This window comes from Buteo buteo, unplaced genomic scaffold (assembly GCF_964188355.1).
Source record: "Buteo buteo unplaced genomic scaffold, bButBut1.hap1.1 HAP1_SCAFFOLD_62, whole genome shotgun sequence".
Lineage (NCBI taxonomy): Eukaryota > Metazoa > Chordata > Aves > Accipitriformes > Accipitridae > Buteo > Buteo buteo.
In genome coordinates this window covers 279,577-297,756 of record NW_027439228.1, presented here as the reverse complement: position 1 = coordinate 297,756, position 18,180 = coordinate 279,577, and the positions used below count along the sequence as shown (strand labels likewise).

General features: G+C 51.7%; 3 protein-coding genes across 3 annotated transcripts in view; 2 read left to right on the top strand and 1 right to left on the bottom strand.

Annotated features, from left to right (window-relative positions):
* Positions 1-5,786, bottom strand: part of LOC142027833 (maestro heat-like repeat-containing protein family member 2B) — a 34,416-nt gene extending 28,630 nt beyond the window's left edge. The window contains exon 1 of the mRNA XM_075022034.1: positions 5,735-5,786. The gene's annotated coding sequence lies outside the window, so the exon portion shown is untranslated. The remainder of the gene's footprint in view (positions 1-5,734) is intronic.
* The window catches only part of LOC142027846 (uncharacterized), a 327,572-nt gene that overhangs the window by 208,099 nt on the left and 101,293 nt on the right, over positions 1-18,180 (top strand). The window lies entirely within an intron of this gene.
* LOC142027832 (T-cell activation Rho GTPase-activating protein-like) lies at positions 11,639-16,305 on the top strand. The gene is made up of 7 exons (XM_075022033.1): positions 11,639-11,656; positions 13,226-13,324; positions 13,546-13,707; positions 13,792-13,901; positions 14,261-14,456; positions 14,684-14,801; positions 16,271-16,305. Exons 1-7 carry the CDS (start codon positions 11,639-11,641, stop codon positions 16,303-16,305), a joined length of 738 nt encoding a protein of 245 aa, XP_074878134.1.

Here is an 18,180-nt window from a genome sequence, read left to right as displayed (position 1 = left end):
TGCTTGTTACTTGCTACAATAAACCTTGATTGGATTATCCCCGGGCTGGCGTACAAATTTTCATCATAACTTATAACAATTTGGTGCCGTGACTCGGATAAGGTTAACTTCGTTTGGAATCTAAACTCTGGGGAGGCGCCCCATCCTTGGATGGCCCCGGAGTGGACGATATCCTTTCCAAGACCCTTACCTCCGAACTCTAAATTTGGCAAGCAGGCAAAAGAACACTGCAGTACCCCATAATTTTCGTGCACGAGGATCCGGACGAAGACTCCAGGTTAAGTGAGTATTGAAAGCGTTTCCCGTTCAGTCGGGGTGGGTTTCCCAAAGTGTGCATAAACGAGACGCTCCCGAGAGGAGCAAAGTGAGTGCGGACCCTCTTGTAGTGCGGTTCTCATTTCCCACGAGGGCATGAGCCACGAACGAGGGGCACGTGTGTGTGTGTGAGAGAGAGGCACTTCGGAAGATGGGGCAGAAGAAAAGCAAGCCTTCTGACTCCATGGTGGGTTCCCCGGGGTGTAGGTCGCCTGGGAAGAGGGATGACTCCATAGGGAATCCTAAGGTCAGTCTCCCTATGATACCGCCAGATAGTCCTTTAGGGTAATGATTGCCCATTGGGATGACTGGCTGCCCAGACAGGGCAAAAGCAGAGAGAAAATGATATATTAATGCATACAGGGGTGGGGTGGTAAACAAATTAGAGGAGATCAGGTATTTCGGCCTGTTTTGGGGACGTTTGACGATTGGATATGTCAAGCCTTAAACATATATGTAAATTCTAAGGAACCCTTGAGTTTAGAAGAGAGTGAATATGCTCATTTATGGATAAAATTAGATACCCAAATCCATGTATTTGCTCTAAGTGAAAAGAACCATAAAAAAAAAAAAAAAAACAACTAAAAACCCCGAAGAACTTCCCACACCTCCTCCCCCTTATGTTCCCCCTACACTCGCACCTGACCCAACCCCCCCCTTCCTCCTCTTCCCCGACAGCCCCAGCCCCAGACTTAGACCCTCCGAGTTCCCCTGAGGAGAACAGGGGAATAACGAGGAGTCAGACCAGAAAGAAAAGCAGTTAGAAGAAAGATTATACCCCTTGAGAGAAATAGCTATAGGGGGTCCACAGCCTGGCATGGGATTTGTGTCAGTACCTTTGAATTCCGGAGATGTAAGGGAATTCAAGAAGGAGATGGGGAACCTTTTAGAAGGCCCCTTGGGAGTATCCGAAAGGTTGGACCAGTTTTTGGGTCCTAATATATATATACCTGGGAAGAGTTACAGGCAATTTTAAGTATACTATTCACAACAGAGGAAAGGGAAATGATTCGAAGAGCAGGAATGAGAGTTTGGGATCAGCAGCACCAACACGGTCCAGGCGCAGATATTAAATGGCCACTACAGCGGCCAAACTGGGATAACCAAAATGCAGAACATAGAACTCATATGGCAGATCTGCGCATTATAATTGTTCAAGGCATTAAGGAATCTGTTCCTCGAGGACAGAATATTAATAAAGCATTTAGTGAACACCAGAAGAAAGATGAGACCCCCACTAAATGCTTAAAGAAGATTAGGGGAGTCAGGGGATCTATTTGCTGGGGACCCCTAAGAAAACAGAGCCCTTGATAAAATTAAAATTACGTCCCCAGCATCAAGAAGTAGAGTTCCTTGTGGACTCTGGGGCAGAGAGATCTAGTGTCCAGTTAGTGCCCCGAAGATGCACACTGTCCTCGGAGAAATTACAAGTAATAGGAGCAAAAAGGGAACCGTTTCAGGTACCACTAATAAAGGGAGTAAAAATAGAAGCTCCATCTCGACTTGGAATAGGATCCTTTTTGTTGGTACCTGAAGCAGAATCTAATTTACTGGGAAGAGATTTAATGATTGAATTGGAAATTAATTTGGAAATAAAAACCAAAGAAATAGCAGTAAAATTGTGTGTCTTGACAACGGAGGATGAAGCTAAAATTAACCCCGAAGTGTGGTACACTCCAGAGTCAGTAGGACGATTAAACATTGCTCCATTTGAAGTCACTATTAAGAACACGGAAATTCCAATTAGAGTCAAACAATATCCCATGGCACAAGAAGGTAGACATGGATTACAGCCTGTAATCGAAAGGTTGTTACAGCAGGGATTATTAGAACCTTGCATGTCACCACACAATACCCCCATTCTGCCCATAGAGAAGTCAGATGGCTCCTATCGCTTAGTTCAAGATTTAAGGGAAGTAAACAAAAGAACTGTTACCAGGTTTCCAGTCGTAGCTAATCCGTATACGTTGTTGAGCCAACTTTCCCCGGAATTGAAGTGATACAGTGTTATAGACTTGAAAGATGCCTTCTGGGCTTGCCCCTTGAAGGAGGAATGTAGAAATTATTTTGCCTTTGAATGGGAAGATCCAGAAACCCACCGGAAACAACAATTAAGGTGGACTGTACTTCCACAAGGATTTACAGAATCACCAAATTTGTTTGGGCAAGCTCTGGAACAAGTACTAGAAACTTTTGAATCAACCTCAGAGGTAACTTTAGTGCAGTATGTAGATGATCTGTTGTTAGCTAGGGAAGATCAAGAGACTGTTAGAAATGAGAGCATTAGATTATTGAACTTTTTAAGCCTGAAGGGGTTCAAGGTTTCAAAGTCTAAATTACAGTTTACTGAAGAGGAAGTAAAATACTTAGGACACTGGCTGAGTAAGGGAACTAAGAAATTAGATCCTGAACGAGTGAATGGTATCTTATCCCTCCAGGCACCAACAAGCAAGAGACAGATAAGGCAGTTGTTAGGACTTTTAGGGTACTGTAGACAAGGGATTGAAAATTACAGCAACAAAGTGAAGTTTTTGTATCAGAAATTAGTAGGAGTAAGATTAATAAAACGGACTCAGAAGGATGAACAGAGTCTAGAAAGCCTCAAAGCTGACCTTGTAAATGCTCCGGTATTAAGTTTACCCGATACTAAACGACCGTTTTATTTGTTTGTGAATGCAGAAGGAGGAACAGCCTTTGGGGTATTAACCCAAGAATGGGCTGGAAGAAAGAAACCTGTAGGTTATTTTTCCAAATTATTAGATCCAGTTAGTAGGGGATGGCCTACTTGCCTACAAGCTATAGTAGAAGAAACATTTGACTAAATTAATCATTGAAACTAAAATGAACCGGATAAAATGTTTACCATTAGCACTATTAAATGTAAGGACGCAACCCAGAGCAAACACTGGGATCTCTCCTTTTGAAATGTTATAGGGGATGCCCTATGACCTAGAAATGCCGATTGAACACCCAAAGATAGAAGAAAAATTCTTACAGGAGTATATCATTAAACTCATGAAGAGACGGCAAGAACTAATAAAGAAGGGACTGATAGTGCAGAGGCCACCATTAGATATTGCAATACACAAAATTATGCCTGGAGATAAGGTATTGATCAAAACTTGGAAAGAATCATCTCTAACTCCCTGTTGGGAGGGACCGTTTCTTGTTCTGCTTACTACAGATCCTGCAGTCCGGACTGCCAAAAGAGCATGGACTCGTGCAAGCAGAATCAAAAGACCAATGCAGAATTCTCACTGGGAGGCGACCAGAGACCCTGACAGCTTGAAAATTAAGTTCCGAAGAAAAGCGGATGAGTGAGGCTATCTTTTGTAAAGATCCTCACTGTATATGTTATCCCTTTGTATGTTACAGGTGTAAACTCTGTAGAGAAAAGTGGTGGACACATTGCTCCTATGGGTATTCCCCTCTAGTGGTATTTGCCACGAATGTTATTATTACAAACGGGAATTAACTGAGCAAGCATTACGTGTGGGAGTATCAACCGGGAAAATTACAAAGGACTCCAAAGAGTGGTGGGATATTTTTGCTAAAGGCATAAACCCTGAGAGGTGTTGTCTTTACGCCAACGAGCCGTGTTCAACGAAGGCTGAAATACTGCCAATATCTTGCAGACGAACAGTGGTCAGAGTGGGGTGGGGAGCTTAGAAAGTGAAGGATAAAAACTGGGACGCATATAAGTCAAAGCGAATCAAATATAAAGGAGGTTCCCCTGAAGAATACGACTGCTGCCGAGAAGATGGTACACCTCACTGCTCTAAGCAACAGAGTAGGCAGAGAAGAAGGCAGAGACGTACTGCTGTTCGGATTAAAGTTGATGAACCACCTCCAGAGAAGGCTCACGGAGCCTCTTGACTTATTACTCCCAAACAAAACGTCCTCAGAGCTTCCCCGAAGTCTCCCATCTCTCACCAGAGGTAAAGACAAAAACCAAAATGATTATCAACAACCTCGGAATACCTGTCGCAAGGGTAAGGGTACACCACTTTTCTTGAACTTAAGATTAAGCATTTGGATGATAAGACTGTTACTAATGCTGATAGGGATAACCCAAGGTAAAGGGAACCCCCACCAACCTTATAAATGGACGCTCTATAGGTGAGGTGGGAGGATCAAATGATATTACAGCAAGTAATTGCTACCGGGGCCCCAAGTTTTAATCAATCGTTATGTCAACTCGTACCCAGAGACCCATGTCTACATAACTTAGGCTTTTAGTTTTGTCCTAGTTCTCATAATGTTAATATTAACCTTTGCACCTTGTATATTGAATAGAATTACTGGATTGATAAAAAATCGATTAGAAGCTGTACACCTAATGTTGATAAGAAGACACTATAAGCACCTAGAAGAAGACGAAATTGTTAAAGAAACTCCCCTTCTCTCCCTAGCTCGAGAAGCTCTTGCCCAGTTTGAGGAACAAAATAAGAAAAACAAAAAGGGGGAATTGTAATAAACTTTGCATAACCAATTTGTTCATGAAACCTGTTGATTGTTAAAATATATTGATCTCTACAACTTAGTAACTAAGCTGCTTTTAACTGTAATAACCACAGTAACAAGTGCAGAAACTAGATATTGAGCTAAGTAAGCAGGATGAGCCAGTCTTGATTACCTTATCATATAGCTCCTCAAGAGCAGTTTTCTGAGAAAATAAGGAACTGGTCCCAGAAACCGGCCAAGGCCGATTCCGTGGCTTGGATAGATAAACTTGAGGGAGTGTCCCCTTGGAACTAATCGTAATACCTCTCGGAACTAATTGTAATACCTCTTGGAATTAATTTTAATGCAAAGCGGGAATAGGTCATGCATATGTATAGGCGTACCTGCAACTCCCATACATATGTAACACTTAACTGTTTAACTGTCAAACACGTGACCACATCAGGTGTGTGCCGTTGGTGGAGCGGAGACTCCCCGGCCACCCAGCGCTGTTTTGCCTGCTTGTTGCTTGCTACAATAAACCTGGATTGGTTTATCCCCGGGCTGGCATACAAATTTTCGTCGTAACTTATAACAAAGACGCAGCGTGCCTTGTGGCAGGATCACCATCGCAAGTGTATCGCTTGCATTCATCTCCATCTTAATCTGCCGGCTGGCACTTGCTCCCTCCAGGCTGTAGCCGGGATAAAAGCGATGCAGTTTACAAGAAGCACAGCACCGTGTGAGCCCGCTGTGTATTTATAAAACCGGCTACAAATACTAAAGCTCTGCAGGGACCGCTGACCCACACAGAGGCTGTGTTTTCTGAAGAGGGAGTCTGTGTGAAACCCACAAACCCAGGACTGCGACCCCCCTCACCCTGCCCCTTCTCTCCTTCCCTCAGCCGGGCCCGGCTCCCACACCCCCACGCCCGCCCAAGGGCCTCGCTCGCCTCACGGGCAGCCCCAGCCCTCACCTCAGCCGGGCCGCAGCTGGAGCAGAGACTGCAGAGACCAACATGGCCGCCCGGCAGCCCCGTGCCCCAGGACTACAGCTCCCAGCATGCCCCGGGAACCACCAGGGCCCCCGGCAGCCCCGTGCCCCAGGACTACAGCTCCCAGCATGCCCCGGGGCGCTCCTTCCTGCTGCCTGACCCTGCAGGGACACCGTCCCCGGCCCGGCCCCGGCCCCCGCAGGCCTCATGGCCGCCTGCCTGGGGGAGGACGAGGGCGAGGGCGAGGGCGAGGGCGAGGACGAGGACGAGGATGAGGACAAGGAGGAGGGGAAGGACAAAGGGGCAGGACGATGAAGCCCCGTGGGGCAGGAACCTGTGAGTCAGGTTCCCTTCTGCACTCAGCATGAAAGGCCTTGTGAGATATTGTCCTGACACAAAGAACCCCAAACATTCATGAAATGCAAATCAGACCCATACCTCCAATCCCACATGTAATGAGGTAAGAGAGATTTTACAATAGCCAATATATTTTCAGCCTGTATCTCAAGATAAGATGATAGCTTTTTCACAGACTTTGAGCAATACAAAAACCAGGACTAAAACACCCTACCAAACACCACAAGATCCAAGATAGAAATCACAATTTTTGCTGGGTAACATCAACACCACCTTTTTTCTTTCCTTCTTGAAAGACTTCCATTCTTCTACCGATTTTAGTATTTTCCCGTGAAACAAAAGTGTTCTAGATGCTTGTCTTATAAAAAGGCTTTAGTGAATAACTCTAGTTTTAAAGACTACAACCAAATGATCTTTTTCTTCTTTCCTGCTGAGATTCCTGACTTTTGTAAGCCTCTGGATTTCACCTCTACTGCAGGAGAACAATAAAAAACGTCTTGCTTATGAGTTTTTAAAATGTGAAATGCAAGTACAAGATGAATAGAATTTTGAACACACACTATTACACTATGAGCGATTACCCACAAAAAGTAGGGAACACATACAAATGCTTAGGCGTTTAAGATGATTGCTACCCCTGTCTCACAAAGCCGTTTTTTTCCTGCTGCTTTATTCCACATTCCCTTGGTTGTAAGTTAGTTTGGTGCATCCTTCTTTTCACTGTAGCTGTTTTCTTCCTTCAGAAATGAAGGGGAAAAACCTATGTATGTTCTTTCTGTTTATCCATCGGTAACATACCTATAGCTCCTCTGCTAATTTTTTTTAAACTTTTTGTGCCTTGAATTCACTTAAAGTGTATATTCCATATAAACCCCATTTTCCCTTTATAAACTATAAATAACTGCTATATCAAATCTTGTTGACTGGGTATATGGATTTCTGATATTTTGGTTTATGAAACAAAAGCAGCCACCTGAAAACTTCACAGTGTTTCATGTCTAATTGCCTGAGTTATTTAACTGTCACCTCACTTCACTTGCTTCAGGAATGATACGTGAGGATGTACTTACTGATTAAAATGACAATTAAGGTAGGTTACCATCACATATCTGTACGAAACTTTGAACATGCTGTGTTTCTCAGCTTTTACAAATGCTGCTATATTTACATGCAACATAGCTGAAATTTGACCATGAAAAATGTATCCCTCACACATAACAATACAAAGTGTTGAGTGAGGCACATTAAAACAAAGATGTGTTCACCTAATTCTAACGTCTTTATAGTTTAAAAATCACCTACTAAAAAGCTATGAATGTTTTGCCTGTGAATACAAGAATTAGCTGCTTTTTTTTCCTCCAAAGAAAGCAACAGGCCTGCCTGCCAGTTTCCGGGCAATTGCAGTTGGTATTTGAACAAGCTTTCTCCTTCTGAATACAAAAGAACAATTAACTTGAAATCTAGAAGTGAGACTAGAGTAAGGGGGTATATACCCACTACAATCTATTGCAAAGCCATCTGCAAGGTTCCACATGAGATGATTGTTTTGTACAGAACAAAAAATAAATAAACAAAAAAGCACACGCAGCATTCACTTCACCTCCAGACTTCTAAGTGAAAAGATGTATGTAACCTGGGATGCAGTGAACTATATAAGGGAAATCGGGCCTGATAATCAACCTCTTTCATGTTTGTCTTACAAAAGCAAGGCTTATCTTTCTATTTGTTTGACAGACCCCAATTAGAATGAGTCCCGATTTTAACATGAGTTCTGCAGAACAAAACTCCAGGTAGTTGGGTGTTTGTATTGCAATTCTCACTCCAGATCAGCCCTCTTCTATTTATTGAGGAGCAGGTGCTGAGAGAGAAAGCAAACTGTCTTGCCTTGTTTGGAACAACAACACCATCCTTAGCAATGATGTACCTTCATGAGTAAATTGACTCATGTGGGTAACTTCTAACTTGGCTGCATAATTATGCAAGCAACTTCATGGGATTAGTGGCATAAGTAAGTGCTCACTAGAGTAACAAAAAGGGCTTCATACATTAACATCGTTTTTCTTTCCCTTCAATGTAAGGCTCCTGTAACTTGTAATGCAACACAACAACAAGCAAACATCAAGAAAAAAAACCAAAACAAACAAAAAAACCCCAAATATGGGCTAACTTAACAGAGCATGCAGGCAGTAAAACTTCTTAGTCAGAATCATCCTGGCAAGACGGCCATTCTGTAGGATGAGCTAGCATGAACTGTCCAAAGAGTAACCGCAGTGTGCACTGTTGCTATCCTAGCAGGAACTCTGCTGCACACAGTGAATTTTTCCTGCTGGAAAATGTCAGTTGTATCCCAAAACATGGTGTTTTCATTTTGTTTTTTTCCTTCATGGATGTGTAAGTACTTTACCAAAAAAACCTGTACTCAGTAGTTTATCGTATTTAGTTCACATCCCACATTTCTCATGTCGTTAGAGCTTATGGGACTGTTATTTACTCACAAAAGCCTACTGAAGTGATGTTAACCTGTACACTGTAGTGCATTGCTTCTACTTCTGAAGACAAAGTCCAAATAAAAGGCAGGAATGCCCTTCATTGCAGAGGAAAAAATACAGCTGCCACAGTGATTCCTTCTGTTGCTCCTGATGCTGTATATATTAACATCAACATCTGCTGACATTGGCAAAGAGCAACATGGAACTAGACTTACCATCAAGAAATCATGTTTTTGTGTGATAAATAGGCAGCAGCAGCTGTTTTTACAGCTGGGAGATTTCATCTAACTGTGGGACCAGACACAGTCACTTCTTGGACATTCCAGATTGTCTTGAACAGTGCTAGAATGAACAGAGAACAGAAAGAAATGCTGAAATTGCAACTTTTCTTATGGTAAATTGCAGTATTATTGGCATTCTTCTGAGTCTTCTTCCACGTGCTGCCCAATTCTTTTTTTGTGTGCTGTACTATGAGAATGTCTTCAAGGCACCTTGATAAAGGACATGCTCAGGACTACACTTCTCTCAGATTCTGTGCTTGACTGCTTCCTCTGTGTTCCCGACCAGTTAAGTTCTCAAGGTTATACCCCAGCTTCATCCCACTGGCCCAGAATAGGAGAACCACAAATTACAGTAACTTTTCTGGGTATGACGGGAACAGGCAGCCCCACGCTCACCGTGCAGCTCATCTCCACACATTTTCTTGACACGCTTTTCTGACTGCAGCACCATGAGCGCTTGGAAAGCCTCTCCTGCTTGTTTTGCCTGCCAACAAACCACTTCAAAGACTTCAGCCCTCTGTTGTCTGCTCACATGCTACCCCACGGGATGGCCACGTGCTTGTACCTGTAATGCACTCACAGAAGAGGATCGAGAGGGCTGTGAAAGTGGTACCAGCTGCAGGTGAAATGACTTATGTAAGGGATTTTTCTATTTGGAGAAGATCATAAAACAATAATATTTTGGGCTACCAATAAAAAGACAGTTTTGTGATAAAATAGGAAGTTTTAGGCTCCCTTCCTCCCTCCAAACAGTGAGCAGCAGCCTCTAGACAGGAGCATGGAATAGTCGTGACCAGAGTCAGCATTGCATCACATGGACCTGGTCTAAAATAGCTCTAACAAAATCCCAGCCTCAGAGGAGAAAGCAGCAGCAGTAGCAAAGATAAATCCTGTGATTATAACCAGAGTGAGGTTGTAAAGTCAGTATCTCTCTTCAGGAAAGTGACCATTAAGACTATGGCTTCAGTTTCTGTCCTGGGGCCTTTTCAAGCTGGTTAGGTCATTGTTTTAGAAGTTTGAGGTTTATTCAGGAAGAGATCAATTCACGAATGGATCATATATTTTAGCTGATCAAGAGAATAAGTGGCACATGGCTATGTCTGTTAGTGTGTGAGCCCATGTCCGTAGAAGCCCCGTCGACAGCTTCACCAAGATTACCTTCTCACAAGGCCATTCTTCAATGACCTTCAGACGGTTCAAAATACACAGCCTATCTTAATGCCACTATCCAGGAGAGGATGTTTGTCCCAGCTAGTGTTGCATGGTCTGAGAGCTGTCTTTCTCAGGGACGAATCGTCTAGGGTGAAAGTGGTTTTCGTCTTAATGAGGGCAGAGCAAAAGTGTGATGCTGCACAGACTCTCCCTCTCGTGGGGAGGGAGGTCCATATTGGTGTCTGGGTCCAGACCATGACATTCCCTTTCTCTTGCAGTGTGAAGTGTTGAGGCACACAGAGCAATGCAGAAAGCACAAAACACCAAGTTACCGTTACCAAGTTGGAAACTGTATCTGCACCCTATCAGCATGGTCATCTTCTTTCTCACTGTCCCATGCCAAGAGAGAGCCTCCCCAATTTGACCACTGCTTTGGCTAGAGAAAACCCACACAATTCTAATCCTCATCGCAGTGGCACAGGGAGATGTGCATGAAGGGCGGGAATGGGAAGGGTGCTACATAGACAAGCAAGGGGAATCCAGGGATAGCCACACACTTGTGACTAAGACACAGTGGCTTAGGGAAATGCACAGTTCTGGGGCATGAAGGTCCTAGCAAGAAAGACTGCAGAAGTCCCAAGCCCTTCCCCTCTGCTCTGTCGAGCCCTGGGCTCCCCAGTGCCAGGCAGAGACGGCCACATTGGAAAGAACTCTCCCCCCAGTGCCCCTCCCACTTTCCGTTGGGCTTAGAATGTTGGTCGTTGGGCTTAGAATGTTGGTCGTTGGGCTTAGAATGTTGGTCGCTGGGCTCGGAATGTTGGTCAGTTGGAGCCCACGGCCGCCAGAGACAGCAGCACGGAGCTGTGCTGGCACGCAGGAGCGCTGGGAGGAGGCAGGATCTGACCGAGCGGCACCGAACCGGCACCGGCACCTCGCCTCCCATCCCCGCTGTCGCCGAGTGGCCCGCGTCCTCGGTCCACGGCGAGGGTCCTCCTCTCCCGGGCAGGATGGGCCAGGCCAACTGCTGCTGCGGCTCCAGGTGAGCTCTCCCTGTGCCTCGGGGGCACGGCCGGGACCCGCGGTGGCAGCGGCCTTTCTCATGCCCGCCGCTCTCTGCTCTGCAGGGAGGCTCTCGCCGACGCCGAGGCGGTGCTGAGCGCAGACGTGCGGCTGACCCGGGGCCGCAAGAGGAGCGAGAGACGCCTTCTCCTCCTCCAGGAGGAACTGGTGATCGCCAAGTTGCAGTAAGACCCTCAGAGCCCAGCTGCCTTTCCCCCAGCCCTGGCCCTGGCCCCAGCCCCGGGACACCCCGGCCCCAGCCCCAGGCCCCGGCCCCTTGGTGCTGGATGCGCCCATCGATGTCTGTCCCAAGGGCAGGTGGGGGACAGGGCTCGGCCCGGGGGGACCCCGAGGAGGACACCCCCAGCTCACCGCCTGCCTCTCCTCTCTGCTCTCTGCAGACGCGGCACCAGCCTGCGCCCACAGCTCCGCCTGGCCCTGGACCAGCTGTGGGTGCTGAGCAGCAGAAAGGAGGCAGCAGGGGAGGAAAAAGAGGAGGAGGAAGGCGGCGACGAGGACATCCTCATCCTCGTCTGGCCCACCGGCTCATGCGTTGTCGCCTTTGGGTGAGTCGTGGTGCCACATCCCGTGGCTGGGTGGGAGAGGTTCCCAACCGTGCCCAGAAGAGAAGGGCAAAAGTCCTGCTCTGGCAGGACACAGGGAGCCAGGGCTTGGGCAGAGTCCCTGTCCTGCCCCACGGGGCTTCTTCGTCCTGCCCCTCTGTCCTTCCCCACGGCGCAGGGCTACACAGAAACACGCCTCTGCCCACGGGCTTTGAAGCAGCGGGGCCTGACGCTGGTTCTCCTCTCTTTCTGCAGCTCCCAGGCGCTGAAGGAGCTGTGGGTGGGCACGCTGCTGGGGTAAGCCAAAGGGGGATGCTCCAGGCGCAGCCTGATGGGAGAACACAGCTCCCCAGCTGGGGAGAGGTGCCCTCGCAGCTGCCAGGAGCTCTCAGGGAGAGCTGCCTGACAGGAGAGAAGGGGCAGCTCGGGGCTCAGCCAGCTCTCTCCCTGTCCCTTCCCGGTCCACAGGACACCAGAAGGAGCAAAGCAAGCCCGGGTGACCCATCTCCCCTCCCTCAAACCCCTGGAGAAGCAGCTGAGCCGCCGCCACGCCGTGAGTGTCTCCCCAATCTGGGCTCTGTCCCCGAGCCCTGGTCCTCCAGCCGAGCAAGCGGCAGAGGCATCGCTGCTCACCTTCCTCCGCTCCTTCTCTCTTGCCCAGTGGAGGACATTCAGCGCCGGGAGCCTGGAGAGGCTGATCGAGGGCCAGGCAGAGGTGAGAACGGCTGCCTTTCGCCCACCTCTGGCTGTGCCGGCATGTGCGGCAAGTGGGGAGAGGTTGTGGGGAGGGTCTCATGGTGCCACTCGGGGAGTGGAGAGGGTTGGGGAGCCACCAGGAATGCCAGCACATCCTCACTGGTGGCACTGGGGGGAATCCTGCCATGCAGGGCAGAGAGCCCCACAGGGCACAGGGTCCCAGCTCTGCTGCGCTCAGGCTGCTGGTGCCGGGCGGCAGCTCGCCGGCGGCCCTTTCTGCTGCGGGGATGCTCTCTAAGCGCAATCTCATTTTTGCAGGATCATCCCAAGCAAGGGCCACCGACAGCCCCATCTGGGAACAAGGGAGGCGGACTTTGCCGCTCACCAGGTGAGTTTTGGAAAGGAAGGCAACCTCCTGCAAATGGTTGAGCTGTGCTCACTTGTCCCTTGAGTGTCGCCATGCAGGTGCAGCACCCCAAGGCAGGACATCACCTGGACGAGCACAGACACCCGCTGGGCAGCGGCCGCTGGACGTGGTTCTGCGGGGACACGGAGCCTCTGCTGCTGCCCACGGCTTGGAGGAGGGCAGGGCGAGGGCTGGGACAGGCTGTCCCGGTGGCACGCCGGCTCTCAGGAGCCTGCGAGATGGAGCCGCTGAGCTGGAGCCGCGGTTCCAGCTGCTGGCTCCCTGCTCGTCCTCACTGCTCAGCACCGCGCTGCAGGCAGGGCAGGCTCCGGGAGCAGCGGCCTGGCAGTCTCCATTGAAGGGATCTTGCTCTGTTTTCCTTTGCAGCAGGAGGAAACAGCAGGAGGAGCAGGAGGAGGATGGGGCTGCCCTGGCCCTTTGCTCTGCGGAGGACCCCGGCCGCTGCCCAGGCGCCAGGGCAGGCGGGCTCCGGCTGTGGCAGGGCGCTTTTTGGACAGCCCCTGGCAGCCCTCTGCGGGGAGGACGGCTCCCTGCCCCGGCCCATCCAGGTAAGCCAGCCTGGGCAGGGGGTCCCCAGCCCTCCAGATGCTCCCTAGAGGCGGTGGGAGCCCTCCCTCCGGCTGCTCCACAGGGCGTCCCCAGGAGCTGCGGGGATGGTGGCTTGGGCTCTTCACCCCCAGCAAGGAGCTCGCTCTGGGGCAGTGCTCTGGCCACCGCTGTTGGAAGGCAGCTCCTCGGCCAAGCAACTGTCCTCCTGCCTCTCCTGCAGGAGCTGCTGGCTGTCCTGCGCCGGGAAGGACCGTCGACGGAGGGGATATTCCGCAGAGCCGCCGGCGGGACCGAACTTCGGGAGCTGCGGGAGGCCCTGGACCGCGGCGCACGCGTCGACCTGGGAAGCCAGCCTGCGCTCCTGCTGGCCGCCGTCTTGAAGGTGAGCGCTTCTGACCTGCGCCTGGAGGAGCTCCTGGCCGGCCTGGAAACTTCAAAGGCTCACCCGGAGCCCTTGGCATTGTAGGACTTCCTCCGAAGCATCCCCGACAAGCTGCTCATCAACAACCTCTACGAGGACTGGATGCAAGCCATGGAGAGGACCGGCAAGGAGGAGAAGCTCTCCGAGCTGAAAGCGTAAGTGCGGGCAGCAGCCCGCCTGTTGAGCAGGGACGGGTAGAGGCCTGGGACTTGCCTGCAAAGGGACGGTCTCCTTAAAAAGCTGCGTCTTCTGGCAGCTTGCTGTTGCTGGGGTGGGCTTAGGTTTCGGGGAACGGGCATGGAGAGGGAGCCTTCCCTTGCCTGGGCTTGGGGGAAATCAGGAGCTGGGAAGGAACGCCGTGCTTCCTTCCTGAGCTGCAGGAGCACTGGCCGCTGGCTGAGAGCACCTGGGAAGCTGCACAACTCAGCTGCTGGCTCTCCCCTGCCTTGGGCAAGCCTGGGGGATGGCTGTGGGCAACATCTGCTCTATTAACGTTGAGTTCCCGTTCCCTCAGGGTGGCCAAGAAGTTGCCTGCAGCCAACCTCCTCCTCCTCAAGCGGCTACTCTCGCTGCTCCAGCACATCGGCCACAGCGCAGCCACCAGCAGGATGACCACCAGCAACCTGGCCATCTGCCTTGGGCCAAACCTGCTGAGCCCACCCAACGAGGACCTGCTCCCGCTCCAGGCCATGCTGGAGGTGACCGAGAAGGTGCGCTGTGTTGGCAAGCCGGCTGCAGCCTTGCCGGCCCATCCGAGCTTGGCTGCTCAGAGGTCCCTGGCTGCCTCCTCCCTTGAGCAAATGCCGGTGGGGTGGCTGCCTGCAAAGGCAGCCCCGCAGCCACAGCCGTCTGTGCAGAGGCAAGGGTCGGGAGTGGGAAAGGCTGCTTGGGACAACTTCAGGCAGCTGGGTTGAGACCAAGGCTTTGATTTGTGCAGGTGAACACGCTGGTGGAGTTTATGATTGAATATTGCAGTGACATCTTTGGGGAGGAGGTGGCTGGCCGCTCCTGTCCATCAGCCGGCGAGTCGCCAGCCCCCATGGACGGAGCCACAGGTATGAGGAGGAACTGAGGGCTGTCCCAGGCTGGGGCTCGGGATACCAGAAACCTCAATGTCAAGAAGAAAAACAGTGTAGGGCTTGGGGTGGGTTTTGCTTTAGGCGTGCCTTACTTCCAAGGCGTCACTGCTGCACATGGTTTTGCTTTCTAGACCTGCCTTTGGAAGAGCAAAGTGGCCCTGCAGGCAGAGGAGACCAGGGCCACCAGGCAGAAGCCATTCTGCATGCATCCCCCTCTCTGGACATCCTCAAAGGAGCTGGGGGAGACACGGTGGCAGAGTCCAAAACGACAGAGGTATGTCAGCTCTGCTCCACAAGCACCGTGACAGCGTCTCTCAGGTAGGAGGGTAGTTTCTGAGGAGGCCAAGTAGCTGCTGGGCCTCCTCCGGCCAGCCGATGGCTTGTGTGTTTGGGGTTGTTCCTCCTCCTCCCCCCCGGAATCGTACATTGTACAGAAAACTGGGAAGGTCCTTTCTCAAATGCATTAGGCATGTGCTTAATCCATCCAAATACCTACAAAAAGACAGCGGGGAGTAGCTGTCAACTTGAGAGGGCTTTTGCTCAGATCCTACTTCATCACAGTTTCATCAAGTGTGTTTTGGGGCGGGTGGACTGTGCAAAATGTGGATGATGCAAAGCAGCATCTTCCCCAGAGAGCTAAGGTGGCAATCTGGCAAGCAGTCCCTTACTACTCCAGGCCGTCCCTTGCCACCCCTTAACTCCAACATTTCTGGTTTAGGCACCTCCAGCTTTGCCTCCAGCCACCCTCGAGAGCACGGCAGAGCCCCTGCTACGTCCGCAACAACTGGGCAGCCTTTCAGAGGAAAGAAGGTAAAACAAGTCACTTTTGCTTAAAATCAGAACTGTGTCCGCTGCATCATGGCCTTACCTATCTAAGCACACTGTGGGATGGAAAGGTTTGCAGGCTCTCCCCAGGACAAGGAAAAGAGAAGAAACCGACGGAGGAAAGAGGCCTGGGGAGAGGAGAGTGAAAGCTGTGCCGAAAACAAGAGGAGGAAGAGAGAAAACAGATTGGGGGATCGCAAACGGAAAAGATGCAGGAAGGTCCGGCAGGTCAAGAAGCCCAGGTGTGTACCAGGCTCTGCTGCCCATCCAACTCTCAGCACTGCTCTAAGTCAGGCCAACCCGCTGGCAAGGCACGGCGAGGGATGGTGCTGCGCAGGGTCTGGCAAGAACCCCGTGGCCGCTCCCCAGGGGCTCCCCATTGAGCCCTGCTGCGTGGCACAGGGGCCCTGTGCATCTCTGCGCGCGCACAGCTCTCTAAGGGCATTCCCCGTGGGGATAAGGCGCCAGAGCCCTCCCCTCGGCAATGCCAGCCGTAGCTCGCTCTCTTCTGGGCTATGAGCAATTCCTCGTCAACGGTGTTCCCCAGAGAGAGGGCAACCAAACCCTGCCTCTTCCTGGCGCTGTGCATTCAGCAGCGCTCTCTGACTCTGTCCTTGTAGGTGCCGTTTTCCTGTTACTGGCTGAACCCCTGTGAGCCCTGGGCCCGCCCCCCACCGCAGTTAATGTTCTCAATAAAACGGTTTTTCTCTCTTCTGACTGTGTCCGCCATCGGCTGTTCTGGAGCGGGCAGCTGCTGTTTGAGGATGACCCCTCGGGGAGGAGTTTGGGATTGTGCCTTGTCCCAGCATCCTTGCCGGCACGCATGAGGGCTGGGTTCAGGTGCTTTAGGAGTGAAAGCAAGGCACAGAGTTGCACAGGAGGGTGGAGGTTGGAAGGGAGCTGTGGAGGTCGTCCAAGCCCTCTGCTCAAGCAGGCTCCCTTAGAGCAGGTTGCCCAGGACCACGTCCTGGTGCGTTTGGGCTACCTCGGAGGAGCAGCCCCATGAGCTCCGAGCGAGGGCAAGATGTAGGCAGACACGGTGGCCAGGAAGGGCTGAAGGTCCGTATGCAGCCACCGTCACCTGCAGCTTGCTGCTCCCTGCGGCCATCACCCTTGCACAGCGAGTGCCGGGCAGTTTCTGCAGAATCCCCTCGCTCATGGCAACGGTATAAACCCAACCGCCGTGCTGGGCGGTAGGAATGCGTCAGCTCGCCCCAAAAAGCTTTGGAAGGGGCTCCAACAGCAGCCGGACTGCTGAGGCTTTTGTGCGCCCTGGTGTGATACAGGGGATGCCTGCACCCTGAGGGAGGAGGAAGGATGAGCACTCTCCCCGTCCGTCTGTCCGTGGGTAGGTAACTCTTTTGCTCACAGGTTGCGGTGGTTTAAGCCTGGCCGGTGGCTGAGCACCACACAGCCGCTCGCTCCCTGCCCCCCAGGGGGATGGCGGGGGAGAATCGGAAGGGTGAGAGCCCCGACCGTATCGCCACAGCAGGCTTCGCCCTCCCGGTGTCCCATCACGCTGGGACCCCCCACAGCACTGCCCAGTGACACACTGGGGGGAGTAGGGGGCACTGGGGGGAACCGAGGGGGTCACAGGAGGTTACAGGTGTGTGGGCAGGGGGCGGAAGGGGGGCACTGGGGGACGAGTGGGGAATGGCGGGGGGACCTTAAAGGGTCAGCAGCGGCACAGGGGCCGAGCAGAGGGACGGAGAGTAGCATCTGGCTGGCCCATCGGACCCCTGCCCGTTAACCCAGGCCCCACTGGTGCTGTTCCTCACCCCCAGCGAGCCTCCGCACATCTGCAGGGGGCAGGGGCAGCTCCACACAGGGAGGCCACCAGCAGAGACGTGGTTTTGTCCCTTGGGCTGCTGTGCACGCTGGCCCGGCTGCGAGCCCACGTGAGCCTCAGCCCCCTGTCCCGCGGGTCCCACCACACGCGCGTGACCCAAACGGAACGCTCTGCAAAGTTCGCTCAAAGGAAGCACGTGCTTCCGCCTTGCCCAGTCCTTCCTAAAGGTGTTCCTTGGTAAAGGTGAGGATGTAAGCGGGAACGGAGCCCCTTTCTGGGTTGAACAGCAGGCTGAGGGGGGCTCCTGCTGTGGCGGGGGCACCGGCAAGGGCCAAGCTGGCCAGTCTTCCTTCGTCCCGGTCTTCAGAGGTGGCAACCTCCTGCGTGCTCTGGGCTGGCACAGCCTTGCCCGTGAGCCAGGGGAAGCTTCCCTCTCCCCGAGTCCAGAGTCCTGCCCCATACACGGCACCCTGGGGCAAAGGGCAGAGGAACCAAGAGGTTCCCCTCCTTCGCAGGGTCCCCAGCGTCAGCTGTAGCATCGCGCCTATCCTTTGTAGTGCCCAGAGCCTCCTGTTTCGGGCCGAAATCCTCGGTTTTCGGGTCCAAACCCGCCTTTGATGACCCCCAGCCTTTCCTCAGGGCCCACAGCTCCATGCTGAGGCTCTCAGCCCTAAAGGTGGAGTTCGTTGCCTGGCAACCTCCACCCAGCAGTCCCTGGGGAGTCAGTGGGCCCAGGACAGC

Coding starts and splice junctions, on each gene's coding strand:
- LOC142027832 (XM_075022033.1), top strand. Junction 13,325..13,545: donor CCCTGCCCCGGCCCATCCAG/GTAAGCCAGCCT, acceptor CCTCTCCTGCAG/GAGCTGCTGGCTGTCCTGCG. Junction 13,902..14,260: donor AAGCTCTCCGAGCTGAAAGC/GTAAGTGCGGGC, acceptor CCGTTCCCTCAG/GGTGGCCAAGAAGTTGCCTG.